The 14,996-nt window shown below is 52.7% G+C and overlaps 1 protein-coding gene and 1 long non-coding RNA gene across 2 annotated transcripts; one reads left to right on the forward strand and one right to left on the reverse strand.

The window, feature by feature from the left end:
• Positions 1 to 4,486: 4,486 nt before the first annotated feature.
• LOC306813609 lies at positions 4,487 to 8,294 on the forward strand. The gene is made up of 3 exons (XR_013777007.1): positions 4,487 to 4,568; positions 7,087 to 7,171; positions 8,210 to 8,294. It is a non-coding gene; the product is annotated as an uncharacterized lncRNA (long non-coding RNA).
• AQP2 (aquaporin 2) lies at positions 7,817 to 14,199 on the reverse strand (the record flags this gene model as incomplete). The annotated part of the gene is made up of 4 exons (XM_079329121.1): positions 7,817 to 8,032; positions 8,823 to 8,903; positions 9,508 to 9,672; positions 13,837 to 14,199. The coding sequence occupies 4 exons, from the start codon at positions 14,197 to 14,199 to the stop codon at positions 7,817 to 7,819; spliced, it is 825 nt and encodes a 274-aa protein (XP_079185247.1).
• Positions 14,200 to 14,996: the final 797 nt, after the last annotated feature.

Here is a 14,996-nt window from a genome sequence, read left to right on the forward strand (position 1 = left end):
TCCTTCCCGAGCACTGGGGGCTGCTCCCAGCCCGGGCTGACGTCTCCTGCCCTGCCACCCTGCTCCCTTTCCTTTGCTTTCTGCCTTTCCAGCTCTTGCTCAACGAGCAATGATTTTGCTGCTGGGAATGCCAGCACCAAGCACAGGCTCTGGATGGACACAGGCTGTGTTTACACATCTCCTTTCATGTTCCTGGGGCTCTGCCCTCCATCCCAAACCCAATCTGCTGGCAGGGAGTGGCTGGGGAGGCTCTTGGGGCTGAGCACGTGGAGCTGGTGGGGACGGAGGTTTTGGGGTGGGAAAGGTCTCAGGTGACACTTAACAAAGAATTCTTGGTTCTCTTGTGCCAGGATTTGTTTGTTAGGTGGGGTTGGGTGCCAGATCTGCTCTCCTTGCTCGGTTGATCCAAGTTTCCTTTCCCAGTGATGCTCAGCTGGGTTTTCCCCTGGCTGCCAGGCTCCAGCACTCAGGCAGCTAAAGCTTTGCAGGACACTGGTAAAATCCTCCCTAAATCCAAAGAGTTGGATTCCCTGCTGCCTCCTGAGGAGGCTGACAGGCCTGGGAGGTCAAACACAGGAGGATTCCTGTCCAGAGCAAGGAGAGGGGACCTTATCCAGGACTGGAAATAAATGAGCTTTTCCCTTCCTTAGTACCCAAAATCCCGAGCAAAACAGACCTGGAGGGCCTCAAGGGACTGAGTATCTGTTACAGCCTTAATTCCTGATAATTGTTTTCTCCAGGATCTGCAGATCCTAGGGCTGATTGCAGAGCCAAAGCCCAGATCTGTTATCCTCGAAACACCTGCTCCGTTGGCGTGTTTTGGTGAAAGTTTTGCAAGCTGGTATTTCAAGGTACCCTGGCTGGATTCCAGCTGCCATAATTACTTGCCACTTCCCTTCAGCCCTGTCTGTGGCTCCAGCTGGATAAAATGCTCCCTGTTCAAACCATCCCCATCCTGCATCTCCCTTGGTGGTGGCATTTTGCTGTTGGCTCCTCCAGCACACTCCTGGCTTTGGCTGAAAAGACAAAAATTGCTCTTCCATCCCCCCAAGTGTGGATAATAACAAGCAAAATCCTGCAGCTGACTGGGGCATATCATCAAACAGGGCTGGGAATGGCAGAGAAAACTTCTGGAAAGCACAACCAGGCAGAGCCTCCTGTCCCCAGGCAGTTTGGAGCCTTTTCTCAGCGGGGCATTCCTGCCTGGCTCCCCGGGGTTTGGAAGCTCCCTGTGGCTCTGTGCCACCCCAGGAGCTTGGCTGAGCTGGAAGTGCTTTGATGTGTCAGGTTTAATGGGGTTGGGCAAGGTGCTGACAGACGGACACCTACGTGGAGGGGTCACACACGCCGCGCCTCACACGTCCTGCAGCAGGGCCAGGCCTGGCTGCCTCCTCCTCCTCATCATCATCCTCCTCCTCCTTCCTCCTCCTCCTCATCATCCTCATCCTCCTCCTTCCTCCTCCTTCTCCTCTTGATCCTCATCCTCCTCCTTCCTCCTCCTCCTTCTCCTCTTCATCCTCATCCTCCTCCTTCCTCCTCTTCCTTCTCCTCCTTCTCCTCTTCATCCTCATCATCCTCCTTCTCCTTCCTCCTCCTCCTCATCCTACTCCTCCTCCTCCTTCCTCCTCCTCCTTCTCCTCTTCATCCTCCTTCTCCTTCCTCCTCCTCCTCATCCTCCTCCTCCTTCTCCTTTTCATCCTCATCCTCTTCCTCCTTCTCCTCCTTCTCCTCTTCATCCTCATCCTCCTCATCATCCTCCTTCTTCTCCTCTTCATCCTTTTCATCATCCTCCTTCTCCTCCTCATCCTCCTCCTCCTCCCTCCTCTTCCTCCTCATCATCCTCCTCCTTGCTCCTTGTCCTTCTCCTCCTCATCCTCCTCCTCCTTCTCCTCTTCATCCTTTTTATCCTCTTCATTCTCCTTCCTCCTCCTCCGTCCTCTTCCTCCTTCCTATCCTCCTCCTTCTCCTCTTTCTCCTCCTCCTTTTCCTCTTCATCCTTCTCCTTCTCCCCCTCCTCCCTCCTTCTTCCTCCTCCTTCTCCTTCCTCCTCCTTTTCCTCTTCATTCTTTTCATCCTCTTCCTCCTCCTTCCTCCTCCTCCTCCTTCTCCTCTTCATCCTCCTCCTCCTCTTCCTCTTCATCCTTTTCCTTCTCCTCCTCCTCCTCCTCCTCCTCCTCTCTGGCATCACAGACAAACAACACAACCAAACCTGCCCCAATCCAGCGCTCAGGATGGGGACCCCAAGGTCCCCAAGGTCCCCGAGGTGGGGAGGAGGTGGGAGGGAGGCTGCTGCTGCCTCAGCCTCACCTGGGGCCACCTGGGCTCTGCCTCACCCAGGCAATGTGTGTCATCGAGGCCACCCTGTCCCTGCCAGGCCCTGCTGTCACCCAGCTCCTTGTCAGAGCCTGCACGGGGCTGTTGTTGATTTGCAGTTGTCAATTTGCATTTCCTCGCTGGTTCTGGGGGGTTCAGCTCCCTGCTGCCCCTCGGGTCCTGGCAGAGGCTGCTCCAAATTCAGGTTACAAACGCTGCTGAGCCAGGGTTTGGGATTTCCTCCTCACCTGGCTCCACACCTCAGCCAAGGACTTTAAAATTGGCCCAGTAACAGAGGCAGGAATAAAAATAAATCATGTCAGCAGGATGTCCCAAACAGGAGACACCAATTCTGCTTGAACTGGGATCAGAACCACAGAATCAATTGAGCTGGAAAAGACCTCTGAGATCTTCCAGTGCAACCCATGGGCTGGGATTAGATGACCCAAATTCCTTGGTTGGGATGACACCAGAGGAGAAAGTTTGGTTCAGTTATTCAAGAGAAAAGGTGTTTATTGCCAGCTGTAAGGAGGCATTGATAAGGAAAAAGTGAAATATCACAGAGCAGCAGCAAACTTTGCCCAGGTGATGCTCAGGTTGGGGGCTGCAGGGAGGGGTTGGGTGCACCTGTGCAGGTGACTCAGGTGGGGCATGCAAGGATCCCTCTTATCTGACCCCATTCCTTTGAGGGATGATGCTGCTGGCCTGGGGCTGGTGGTATTTCCACTTTCTCCTGCCCTGCAGCAACGAGCCCTTGGCTTCCTCCAGTCCTGGCTGCAGATCCAGAGCTCTGGGACACGAGGCTGGGGCTGTTCTCACGTCCCCTCTGCTGCTCCAGGGGGTCACAGGGACGGTGGCTGGTGACCCTTGCTCTGTGCTGAGTGGTGACAAAGCTCAGTCACAGCTCTGCTCTTTGCTGAGTGACTCCTGGCAGTGCCCAGGCAGCCCTGGGGCTGCTCTGCCTCCTCAGGAGCTCATTTGCATTGAAATATCCTTAATTAACCCATGGGATCGTGGTTGGAAAATCACATTCTCAGAGTGAAAGGCGAGATGAACCCCCAGAATTTCATCCTGATTTTGCTGCCCAGCAAAGCCACCAGCAGCAGCAGGGACATCCCCAGGCTCATCCTGCTCCCTGGGAATCCTCAGGGGCTGTTTGTGGTACCCTCAGCACTCAGAGTTGGGGGCAGGTTTTTTTTTTTTTTTCTCAGGAAAGGTGTTTTCTCTGGAAATATCTCCACCTGTGCAGGTTTACAAGGAGCACACCCAGGAATCAATGGAAAGGATTGGGGAGGGAGATTCCCCCTCCCCCTGGCACTGCCATCCCGCCTGGGGTTCATCTGCAAGGCAGAGGGGTCTGAAATCACAACCAGGCTCTGATAAACACCAGCAGTGAATTCATCAGTTCTTGATACCATTGCTGGAAGCTCCTAAAAACATTCTGGGGGTGCTGGGGGGTGGGAGCTGGGCAGGACCCAGAGACCCCTGAGCCTGGGCTGAGCCCCCAGAGTGGGGTCCTGCCCCTGTGCCCAGGTGAGACCCCACCTGCAGAGCTGCCCCTGCACAGGCAGAGCCCAGAGGAGGCTCCAGGGTGAGCAGAGGATGGAGCAGCTCTGCTGGGAGTGTTCAGCCTGGAGGAAAGGAGGCTCTGGGGTGAGCTCAGTGTGACCTTTCAGTGCCAGGGAGGATGAAAAGAGAATTTCTAAAGGGTTGGAGTGCCAGGATGAGGAGGAACAGCTTCCCCTTGCAGAGGGCAGGGTTAGGTGGGGTATTTGGAACAAATTTCTCCCTGTGAGGGTGAGTTTTGAGGTCTCTTCTCAATCAAACCCTCCCATTTTTCTATGAAAAGCTGAGATTTTCACACATCCCCCTGGCTCCAAGTGCCCAGCAGAACACTGGGGACAATACAGGGACAGCTGGGGAATGGGAAAATCCATTTTCCCCCTGTTCTGCCTCTGAAACTCAGAGCAAATGCACCAAGGGATTTCTCAGCTTTGAAAATTTTCACTGGGGAGTTAAATAGACCCAGCCTGGGAACATCCCTTGTGCCATCAGATCCTGAGCTGAAGATTCTTGCACTGAGTGGTGTCTGGAAATGTGGGATTTTTCTTTTGATTGTTTGGATTCTTGGGAAATTTGGATAGAAATTGAAGCAGAATCTCCATTCTCTCCAGCAGATCTTCTGGCACAGCCCTTGGAACAGAAGAATTTTGGGATGTTTGGCTTCCCCTGGAGCACCAGCACCTCCTGGGAAGGTCTGTGGTCATTTCCCCTCCTCAAATGTTTCTCCACCTACAACAAGATCTATAAAACTGATGGAGAATAAGGATGCACCTGATCCCAGGTGGGCTGTGGGTGCTCTGGGGGTGGCACTGGGACAACTTTGAAAGGCCAGGCCAAGAAATCCCAAAGGGGGAGCTCAGCTCTGTGCCCACCAGGTGACCCTGGGCTGAGCTGTCCCTGCCCCACAGGTGTGACCAGGGCTGGGATTCCCCAGGTACAGCTGAGTTTGGGCTTCTCCAATGACTTTACTTCATGTTCTCCCATGGGATGCAGGAGTCCTGCAGGCACTGGGATCCAGGCTGGTGCTCCCAATCCCCTGAGCAGGGATTTGGATGCTCTCAGGTCCCTACAACAGGTGAGGGATCATTGGAGGGGGGGTGTGGAAATGCTCCTTCCTGGAGCTGGAGTGGGAAAAGGAGGGAATTCCTTGGGATTAACTAAAACTCTCAGAATTTGGGGAGCAGGAGCAGGGCACTGTGCTGGGCTCAGATCTTGGGGTTCCTTTGGGGTTCTGCTGCCCAGAGAGACCCTGGGGGGCTGGAGCTGGTCCAGGCTGGGAATGGAGCTGGGAAGGGGCTGGAGAACTCCTGAGGGAGCTGGGAAAGGGCTCAGGAGGAGAAAAGGAGGCTCAGGAGGGACCTTGTGGCTCTGCCTGACAGGAGGGGACAGCCCAGGCTGGGCCAGGGGAGCTTTGGTTTGATATTGGGGGAAACTCCTCCAAGGGTTTCCCAGACCAGGCACAGCTGATCTGGGCAGGGCAGGGTCCCATCCTGGGGGGGTTTCAAAGCTGTGACACCTGGGACAGGGTCAGGGGTGGCCCTGGCAGGGCTGGGGAAATGCCTGGACTGCATTTTCCAACCTGAACAATTCCAGGGAGGTGGCAGCCAAGCAGCAGGCACAAGGAAGAGGAGGTGGGGTGTGCAAAATGGAATTTTCACAGCTCTGAAAAATGCTGAGCCCAGCCCTTGACCCCAGGGTGGGAGAAGAGAAAAAAACCTCGTGGTCCTGCGGGTGGAAGGACATGGGAATGCTTCAAACCCTGGCTCAAATCATTCCCTTGACACCTCTGGGCTCCTGATCCTGCCCCCAGCTCCAGCTCCCCTGGAATGCCTGGGAGCTTTCCTGACTGGGTAATTTTGGAAAGGTGAATTTGTATTCCTGGGAAGATTGGGGCTGCCTGGCTGAGGGGTTTGGGGTCTGGGGGGGGTTTTATGGGAATTTATATTTATTATTTGACATAGATGTGTCAATGTTTCCCATAAATGTGTCAATATTTAATCCCCCTGTCTGAATTCAGGGGCTAAAAGGGAATTTAAAGCTCTTGTGAAAGAGAAGAGCCATCATCAGACATTAAATCAGGTTCAGGCCCTGTGAGACTTAAACATTGTCAGGGGAAATAATAAATGAAGTGCTTTGATCTGGAGAAGAGACATTGAACACATCAACATTGATTTGAATAAATAAATGAATTCAGCTGTGGCTTTTTCTACAGGGTGACTTCTGGAAAAGCCTGCTGGGATTTTCCTGCACACATACAAGGATTCATTTTCCTTTAAAAAGCATCAAAAACCCCTTACAACTTTTTAACAGAAATACAATTTGACACTGGGATTGATTTAAAACATGATTTTATTGCCATTGCTGAGAACAGGAGGGAATTTTTGAGAAGTCTCCTGTGAGGAAAAACTCAAATTCACCATGGGGGAGCAAAGGGAAGCAGAACCCCCGTTTTTGGGGGGATCAAACCAGGGCTGGGGGTGCTGCCTTGGCAAAGCCTCTGGGGGTGTTTGCATGGATTGGCTGTGGATAAACACAGGGCTGGGCTCCCTCCCTGTCACTGCAAGAGCTGAGGAAGAGCACGGGGAGAAAGGCAAGGGTGGGTGTGGTGGGGGAGGGGAGAGAAGAGCATCCTTTGGTGGGGGGGGGGGTCAGAACAGGGGGAGGGAAATGCTCCAGAATGATCCACAAATCATCCCTGGTGAATATTCCCAGTTAAAGCCTTTCCAGGGTAATCCTGGTGGGGCTGACACTGCTGAGATTCACTCTGGGAATGGAGAACTTGGGGCAGTGCAGGTGAAATGGGGTTAAATCAATGGCTGAAAGAGCAAAGTTCACCCAAAGATCACCCCAAACTCCTTGGCCAGGTCCTGGCAGGGCAGAGGGAAGGGGTGGGAGAGGTTTGGAGTGATGCAGCCATGAGAAAGGGATGTGAGAAGCAAGTGATGGAGATGGGAGGGAATTACTCCCTGTGAGGGTGGGGAGGCTCTGGAATGGAATTCCCAGAGAACCTGGGAAAGATTCCACATCCCTGGCAGTGTCCAGGACCAGGCTGGACAGGGCTTGGAGCAGCTGGGACAGTGGGAGTGTCCCTGCCCATGGCAGGGGTGGCACTGGGTGGGGTTGGAGGTTCCTTCCCATCCAACCCATTCCACGATTCTGATTCTTCTCCTGAAACACGTTGGGTGTGAAATCCTTCCTCTGCATGTTCAGGTGATCTGAGCATTGGAGGGGAACAGGAAAGAAGAGAAAAGCAGGGAGAGAGAGAGAGGAAGGACAACCCTGGCCCCATAATCAGGTGGGTCTGAGGTTGGGCTGTCACCTGGGCTTGTCGTTCCACAGGAGGGAGGATTTGCAGGTGCTCCCCCCTCGCGGCCACGCTGCCACTCCCATCTTCCTTGGGAAGCTCCTGTGGGAGCAGCTCCGTGTCCGTGGCAGGGGAAAAGGGGCACCTTGGTCCCTTTGACACTGATTGTGTGATGCTCAGAGGGAATGTTCCTGCTCCTGATGCTGCTCCTGCTCCTGCGTGATCCAGGAGCCGAGCAGGGGCTGGAGACGGGAGCAGAGTGCAGCAGCACTGAGCCATGGGCTGGCAACCTGCACACCCAGGGTAATGAACACTCCTCAGGCTCCTCGGGGCTCCCCGGGGGGAGCAGCCCCAGCCAAGCTCCGTGTCCTGCCAGGGGGACGCGCAAGGGGGAATCCTGGGGAGATCCCTCGTTCCTGCAGGGATTTACCGGCTCTCCCCCAGATCAGAAACCCCCCCGGGCGTGGGGAGAGCTGGGACAGGAGGCGAGTGGGGCCAGCACAGCATCCCCCAGGAGAGGAGCAGCGCCAGCGCCCCAGGGGGAGCGGAGGGACAGCGGGCAGAGGTGGGATGCGCCTCTGGACGAGCGCTCGGCCACTCCAGAGGTTTGCAGCCGCCCTGGGCAGGGGGGTCTGGCTACACCTTCTCGGACATGCCCCGGGGCAGGCTCTGGGGCGAGTGCAGCTCCACGGACTGGCGGCGCCGCGCCTCCCGCTCGCTCCAGTCCGGCTCGGGCTCGCAGCCCTTGAGGATCGCCAGGCGCTCCGAGAGCGACTTGGCCTGCGGGAACAGCACGTAGTTGTAGAGGATGGAAGCTGCTGCTGCCCCGATCAGGGGGCCCACCCAGAACACCTGGAGGGGAGAGAAGGGTGCGGTGAGCTTGGATGGGGAGGGTGGGGGGTGTTCCAGGGGTTGGGTTCCTTCCTGGGAGCAGCACACACAGAGCAGTCAGTGCCTGGATATTCCCTGGATATTCCCAGCCATCCTCTTCCACCTTTCCCCCTCTGTTAGACTCTGCATTCATGACAGGCCCATTGTGAATGTGCTGAGTGATGTGGCATCATCTGCAGGAGCATTTTCCTACCCACTCGTGGGTTGCTGTGGGAGGAGGAGGCACCTTGGAGCACATCAGGAGCCACCACAGCTCTGCCTCCAGCTGGGCTCTTGGCAGATGACAACAGTAAAACCATGGAATCTCCTGAGCTGGAAAGGACCCACCAGGATCCTCAAAATCCAGCTTCTCATCCTGCTCAGGACACCCAGCACCAATCCCAGCCTGTGCCTGAGATCTGGCAGGCTCAGAGACACAGCCATTCCCTGGGGAGCCAGGGGGTGTTCCCAAAGGTGTACCTAGATCCAGGAACAGGAAAATTCCCCTGTTGCAAACAGCTCCACGCTCCATGGGTTTGTTCCCTGTGCTAAGTCATGTCAGCAGACCTCACACCCTGATCCTGTTACAATGCTCCCAGTTTGGAGCTTGGAAAAGCCAATTAAGCACCCAGCAGCTCCACCTCCTGCTCCTAATCTCTCCATCTCTCCTCCAGCTGGCAGCTGGCATGGAAACGCCGGGAATTTGGTGAGTTTCAAGGATTATTGGCGGTCTGGGGGTCTCATCCAGCCCCAGCCCAGAGGCAAATCTTACCCAGTGGTCGCTGAAGTCTCCCACGATGACGGCGGGGGCGAAGGACCGGGCGGGGTTCATGGAGCAGCCGGTGTAACGGATCTGCCGGGAACAGCACTCACCATTAAACCCTTCTGACACTTTTAAAAAAATGTTGGGGTGTCATTAGGGTGATTCACCCCCTGAGCTTCACCCTCCAGCATTCCTGTTCCAGGAAAAGGGATTCCAGGAGCTGCCACCACCTGAGTCAGCACCGTGAGGTTGCTGAGCTCGTGTGTCCCCCAGTCCTGCAGAAAATTCCCTCTCCTGCCTCGGAGGACAAGAGGGGGACAGTCCCAGGGGCTCGTGGGTGCTGAGGATGGTAAATGTGCTGTGAGAATGCAGCAGCATTTCCTCTGTGCACTGGATCTGGGGGCTGCTTTGGACCCAGCCCAGGTTGTCCAGCTGGGATTTCCCTGAGTCCATCCCAGCCCCAGCTGCCAACAGGACAGATCCCGTGGATCCCTGGAACTCCCCATGGCACTCAGGCAGAGTCAGAGTCCAGAAAATCAAGTTTTCATGCCAAATAAAAGCTGATCTCAGGCCACAACTCTCCCATGGCTCTTTTCCCTCTCTCCTTTCCCAGCAAAGCCCGGAGATGCAGCCAAACCAACTTCGGGCAAAACCAAAGAACCCCAAAACCGCCAATTTTGGCTGATGCACTCACCCCAAGGAGGTGCCCCACAGCCACAGAGAGGCCGATGGAGAGGGCAGGGGAGCCCAGGTTGTCCTCCCGGCGCTCGTCCGTGGAAGCAAAGACACAGAGCACCAGCTGGAAGGTGAGGAACAGCTCCACCGTCACTGCCTGCCCCGCCGTGGTCTCATTGTGCAGCTGGAACGGCAGCAAAAACATCTTCCACTTCTCTGAGAGGATGGGAAATATGGGGGATGAACCCAAAATCGGGGGCAGCCAAAGGAAACGGGAGATTTTTGGCACCAGGAAGGAAGTGGCTCAATGGGAAACGCTTGATGGATCTCTCAGGGAATTTTTTTTTTTTTGGGGGGTGTTTTTCCATTGCTTTTCTTTTCCTCGTACTCAAAATGCCTTTTGGAAAAGTTTACAAGTTTTGAAGGCTTTGAAAAGAAGTATTTTGGCATGAAAAGAGAAGAAAATTCACTTTCCCTGTTTTTTTTTCCCCAGAGAATTTGTGAGCTCTGATCTGGAGCTGTTCCTGGCTGCACCCCCCTCTCCTCCAGCTCAACCCCTTCTTTCCCTGTGTCCCCCCAAATCCAATCCCACTTCTTGGTGCTCCCAGCAAGTCCTGCTCAGCTCAGAGCCAGCTCTGCCTCATCCTCCTCCCCAGTATTCCCATCCCTTTTTATGCACAGGGATAATCTCTGCAGGCAGCCACACGATGAACAGCCCAGAGGGGGGGAAAAAAAAAAAACCTCCTTGAAATCCCCAGTTCCCACTTTGAGGTGATTTAAGCTGTAAACCAACCGAGCTGGAGCAGTCTGAGTCTCCCTTAAACCTCCTGCTTTTATTACCCTCAGTCATTACCAGCCTAAATGCCCTTGTTCAGATTAAACCACAATCCCTCTTTTTAACCCTCTTAATCACTCTGGCAGTGTGGCTGAGTCCTGGCAGTGCCTCCCTGCTGTGGGAAAGGTGATTTCCATCTGCTGCTTCCCAGCTCAGCTGCCCTGCCCTGCTGATCCCAGGGATGGAGAGGGGACACGGAATCCTCAGATTTCAGCTCCTTTCCCCCCTCCTGTTGTTGTGTGCAGTGGGGAAGGGGTGTGGGAGGCTGGGATACCACTGGAGAATCCCATATGGCTTCCTAAGATTCCCTGGATTTATTTTTTTCCCTGTCTGAAACCAGCCTGAGATCCTTGTGGAGCTTTAGGGAATCCACGTGTTGGGTTTGGGATGAACCAGCTGTGACCATCCCACCGTCACAATGGGAATCTAAAGAGCTGAATCTAATGAAAATCTGGGATTTAGACCCAAATCTCTCCTCTCCCCACTATCCAGAAACCTGGAAATTGTGGCTTTGCCAAGGCAGAGCCAGGAAAAGGCTGCCCCACACCAGAGGGGAAATTGGGATGAGATTGGGACAAGAGGAATGCAGAGCTGGTATTTTGGATATGTCCTTTCTTAAACCCCTGGCACCCCCCAAATCCAGGGGAAAATGAGATGGTTGTGACTCCAGGGCCAGTCTGTGGCCAGCTGGATCCTTCCTCTGGCTTTAGCCCTAAAAACAGGGGACATTTTTGGCACCAATATGAAAAGAGGAAAAATTTCCCAAGTGGAAGAAGTGGCTCACTGGGAAATGCTTGGCTGACCTCAGGAAAATTTTAGCCCTAAAGGGAAATCTTAAATTTCCTAAATCCCCTAAAAGGGATTTCCTGAAATTTCCTAAAAAGAAAATTTTAACCCTAAAACCAAAGGAGGAAGACGAGTCCTGCCTTCATCCCTGCTCCTGGCAGAACCCTTGGAGCATCAGGGTTCTGCTGCTGGGCTGTGTCATTCAGATTCACAGAATTCACAGAATTTTGGGTTGGAAGAGACCTTCAAGATCAAGTCCAGCCCATGCCCTAACACCTCAACTAGACCATGGCACTGAGTGCCAGAGGGTCTTTGATTGTAGATGCTTCAGACACCCCTCTAGAACTTTCCCCTTGGAACTTTCTCCCCTGAGATAAGAAATCCTTCCTTAGAATGACTCATGCTAGAGAAATGTTCACCCCCCTGTAGATCCCTTCTTATCTTTTAGAGTTTCTGTTGGTCTTTATCTTTCCTAGGTGATTGGCCACTTCTTTACCTCAAACCTTCAAGCAATTGGATAGTTTTCAACTTATAATTCTACTGGTCACTTTTTGAGTCACCTCCACCCTATAAAACCCCCTTTGATATTCCCTGTATTTGGATTTTGCTGTTGGACCCCTCCATAGACATAAAGGTGCCTGCAGAACCTCTGTGCAGCATTCCCAGATTTCTTTCTCTGGCTGGTTAAGAGAGAGCTGCAAGAAGAAATCACAAAAGAGCTGATGGCCTAAGCTTAGGCCTAAAGCATTTTTTAGCTGAATTCTGCCTCAAAGGAGGCAGGATTTGGAACACCTGCCTGGGTTTGTGAGGTTACAGCCTCCAGTGCTCAGGGCACCAACTCTGGAGCTCTCAGGCTCCCACTTTGTCAGGTTATCTCCTAAATAAGCAAAGCAGCTAACAGTCAAAAAGGTTATTTATTCCAAAGCACATCAGTCTCAGCTGGCAAGCAGACAAGCAATGGCAAATGCAGTGGCAGTAGCAAAGCAAAAACCTGGCAAAGAGCAAATGGCTAAAAGCCAAATTCAAATGGTCAAAAGCAGCAACTCCCATCACCTTATAGATCACTTTTCCAACAAGCTAAGATGCAAACTTGGGCCACCACTCCTTAACCTATTAGAATTCTAGTTTCTTAGCACACCAGGTTATGTCTAGAACTACACATACAATTTATCTTGCTCTGTCTGAAAAAATGTGAGCAGTATTCTTACTATAGCTCTACTATGTCTACATCTGTGGGTCTGGAGCCTCTGCTGAAGATATCAGTGTGTTTCAACCTTCACTAGAATACACTGCTACTGAGGCATTTGAAATCTTTTACTAAAAGCATCAGAACTCACTCTAAAACTAATGACTTCTGCTTAAATATCTGCTTTATGTGTGAGTGGGTTAATATACTTCAATCCATCCAAAGGGTTTGAATCAATCCATCTAAGGGGTTTGATTCAATCCATCCAAAGGGTTTGATTAAATCCATCCAAAGGGTTTGAATCAATCATCTAAAGGGTTTGATTCAATCCATCTGAAGGGTTTGAATCAATCCATCCTAAGGGTTTGAATCAATCCATCCAAAGGGTTTGATTCAATCCATCTGAAGGGTTTGAATCAATCCATCCTAAGGGTTTGATTCAATCCATCCAAAGGGTTTGAATCAATCCTAAGGCTTTAAATCAATCCATCTAAAGGTTTGATTCAATCCATCTAAAGGTTTTGATTCAATCCGTCCAAAGGGTTTGATTCAATCCATCCTAAGGGTTTGAATCAATCTGTCCTAAGAGTTTGATTCAATCCATCCTAAAGGTTTGAATCAATCCATCCAAAGGGTTTGATTCAATCCATCTAAGGGGTTTGAATCAATCATCTAAAGGGTTTGAATCAATCCATCCTAAGGGTTTGAATCAATCCATCCTAAGGGTTTGATTCAATCCATCTAAAGGGTTTGAATCAATCATCTAAAGGGTTTGATTCAATCCATCTAAAGGTTTTGATTCAATCCGTCCAAAGGGTTTGATTCAATCCATCCTAAGGGTTTGAATCAATCCATCCTAAGGGTTTGAATCCATCCATCCAAAGGGTTTGATTCAATCCGTCCAAAGGGTTTGAATCAATCCTAAGGCTTTAAATCAATCCATCTAAAGGTTTGATTCAATCCATCTAAAGGTTTTGATTCAATCCGTCCAAAGGGTTTGAATCAATCCATCCAAAGGGTTTGAATCAATCCATCCTAAGGGTTTGAATCAATCCATCCAAAGGGTTTGATTCAATCCGTCCAAAGGGTTTGAATCAATCCTAAGGCTTTAAATCAATCCATCTAAAGGTTTGATTCAATCCATCTAAAGGTTTTGATTCAATCCGTCCAAAGGGTTTGATTCAATCCGTCCAAAGGGTTTGAATCAATCCTAAGGCTTTAAATCAATCCATCTAAAGGTTTGATTCAATCCATCTAAAGGTTCTGATTCAATCCGTCCAAAGGGTTTGAATCAATCCATCCAAAGGGTTTGAATCAATCCATCCAAAGGGTTTGATTCAATCCATCCAAAGACTTTAATTCAATCCATCCAAAGGCTCTAATTCACTCCCTGTACTCTGAAGAATTCAGAGACCCCTGACTCCCTGACCCCACCATCCTTTCTGTGGAGGAACCCCTGGCCCTGTAGCCACCCTTGCTGCCCACAAACCCATTCCCTCAGCCCATCTCCATGCCCAGCACTCCCCATGCCGGGTGCTCACCTTGTTGACGGCCAAGCCCTGCCTCGAGTCGGCGGGGGTCACCTGGTGGAGGATGGCAGCGCCCACCACCCCTCCCAGCAGCTGTGCCAGCACGTAGAACAGGGCTCGGAGCAGCGAGAGCTGCGAGCCCAGCAGGCAGCCCAGCGTCACGGCCGGGTTGATGTGCGCGCCGCTGACATGGCCCAGGGCTTGCACCAAGGTGCCGATGGCCAGCCCGAAGGCCAGAGCGACCTGCAGCGCGCTGGGCGCCGGAGCCGATGGCCAGCTGAGCGCCGAGCCCAGCCCCAGCAGCACGAACAGCAGCGTGGCCAGGAACTCGGCAAACACCGCCTTGGTGAAGGCGATGGAGCGCAGCTCCCACATCCTGCGGCTCCCGGCGCCGTGTCCCAGCGTCGCCTCCTCCTCTGTCCCCCAGGGTCACCCGCACGGCGTTTATATATCTGGGGGGTCAGCTGTGAGGGGGATGGGATCACGGTCCCAGGAAATCTGATGCATTTTTTCCTTCTGTGTTCCAGCTGAGGGAACATCAGATCCTGCCCCTTCTATTAAAGCTGGGGAATGCGGCGCTCACCACCCTCGGGGGTCATGGACCAGCCTGCAGCAGTGCTGGCAATGACTGCTCCCCTCCTGCTCCCTTCCTGCTCCCTTCCTGCTCCCTTCCTGCTCCCTTCCTTCTGCTCCTTTCCTTCTGCTCCTTTCCTTCTGCTCCCCTCCTGCTCCCCTCCTGCTCCCCTCCTGCTCCCTTCCTGCTCCCTTCCTGCTCCCCTCCTGCTCCCTTCCTTCTGCTCCCCTCCTGCTCCCCTCCTGCTCCCTTCCTGCTCCCTTCCTGCTCCCTTCCTTCTGCTCCCCTCCTGCTCCCTTCCTTCTGCTCCCTTCCTTCTGCTCCCTTCCTTCTGCTCCTTTCCTTCTGCTCCTTTTCTTCTGCTCCCCTTCTTCTCCCTTTCTTCTGCTCCCCTTCTGCTCCTTTTCTTCTGTTCCTTTCCTTCTGCTCCCCTTCTCCTGCTTCTTTTCTTCTGCTCTCTCCTTCTCCTGCTCCACTTCTCCTGCTCCCCTTCTCCTGTTCCCCTTCTGCTCCTTTTCTTCTGCTGGTTTTCTTCTGCTCCCCTTGTTCTCCCCTTCTCCTTCTCCACTTCTCCTTTCTCCTGTTCCCCTTCTGTTGC

Source organism: Erithacus rubecula (genome assembly GCF_903797595.1).
Source record: "Erithacus rubecula genome assembly, chromosome: 31".
In the NCBI taxonomy this organism is placed as follows: domain Eukaryota; kingdom Metazoa; phylum Chordata; class Aves; order Passeriformes; family Muscicapidae; genus Erithacus; species Erithacus rubecula.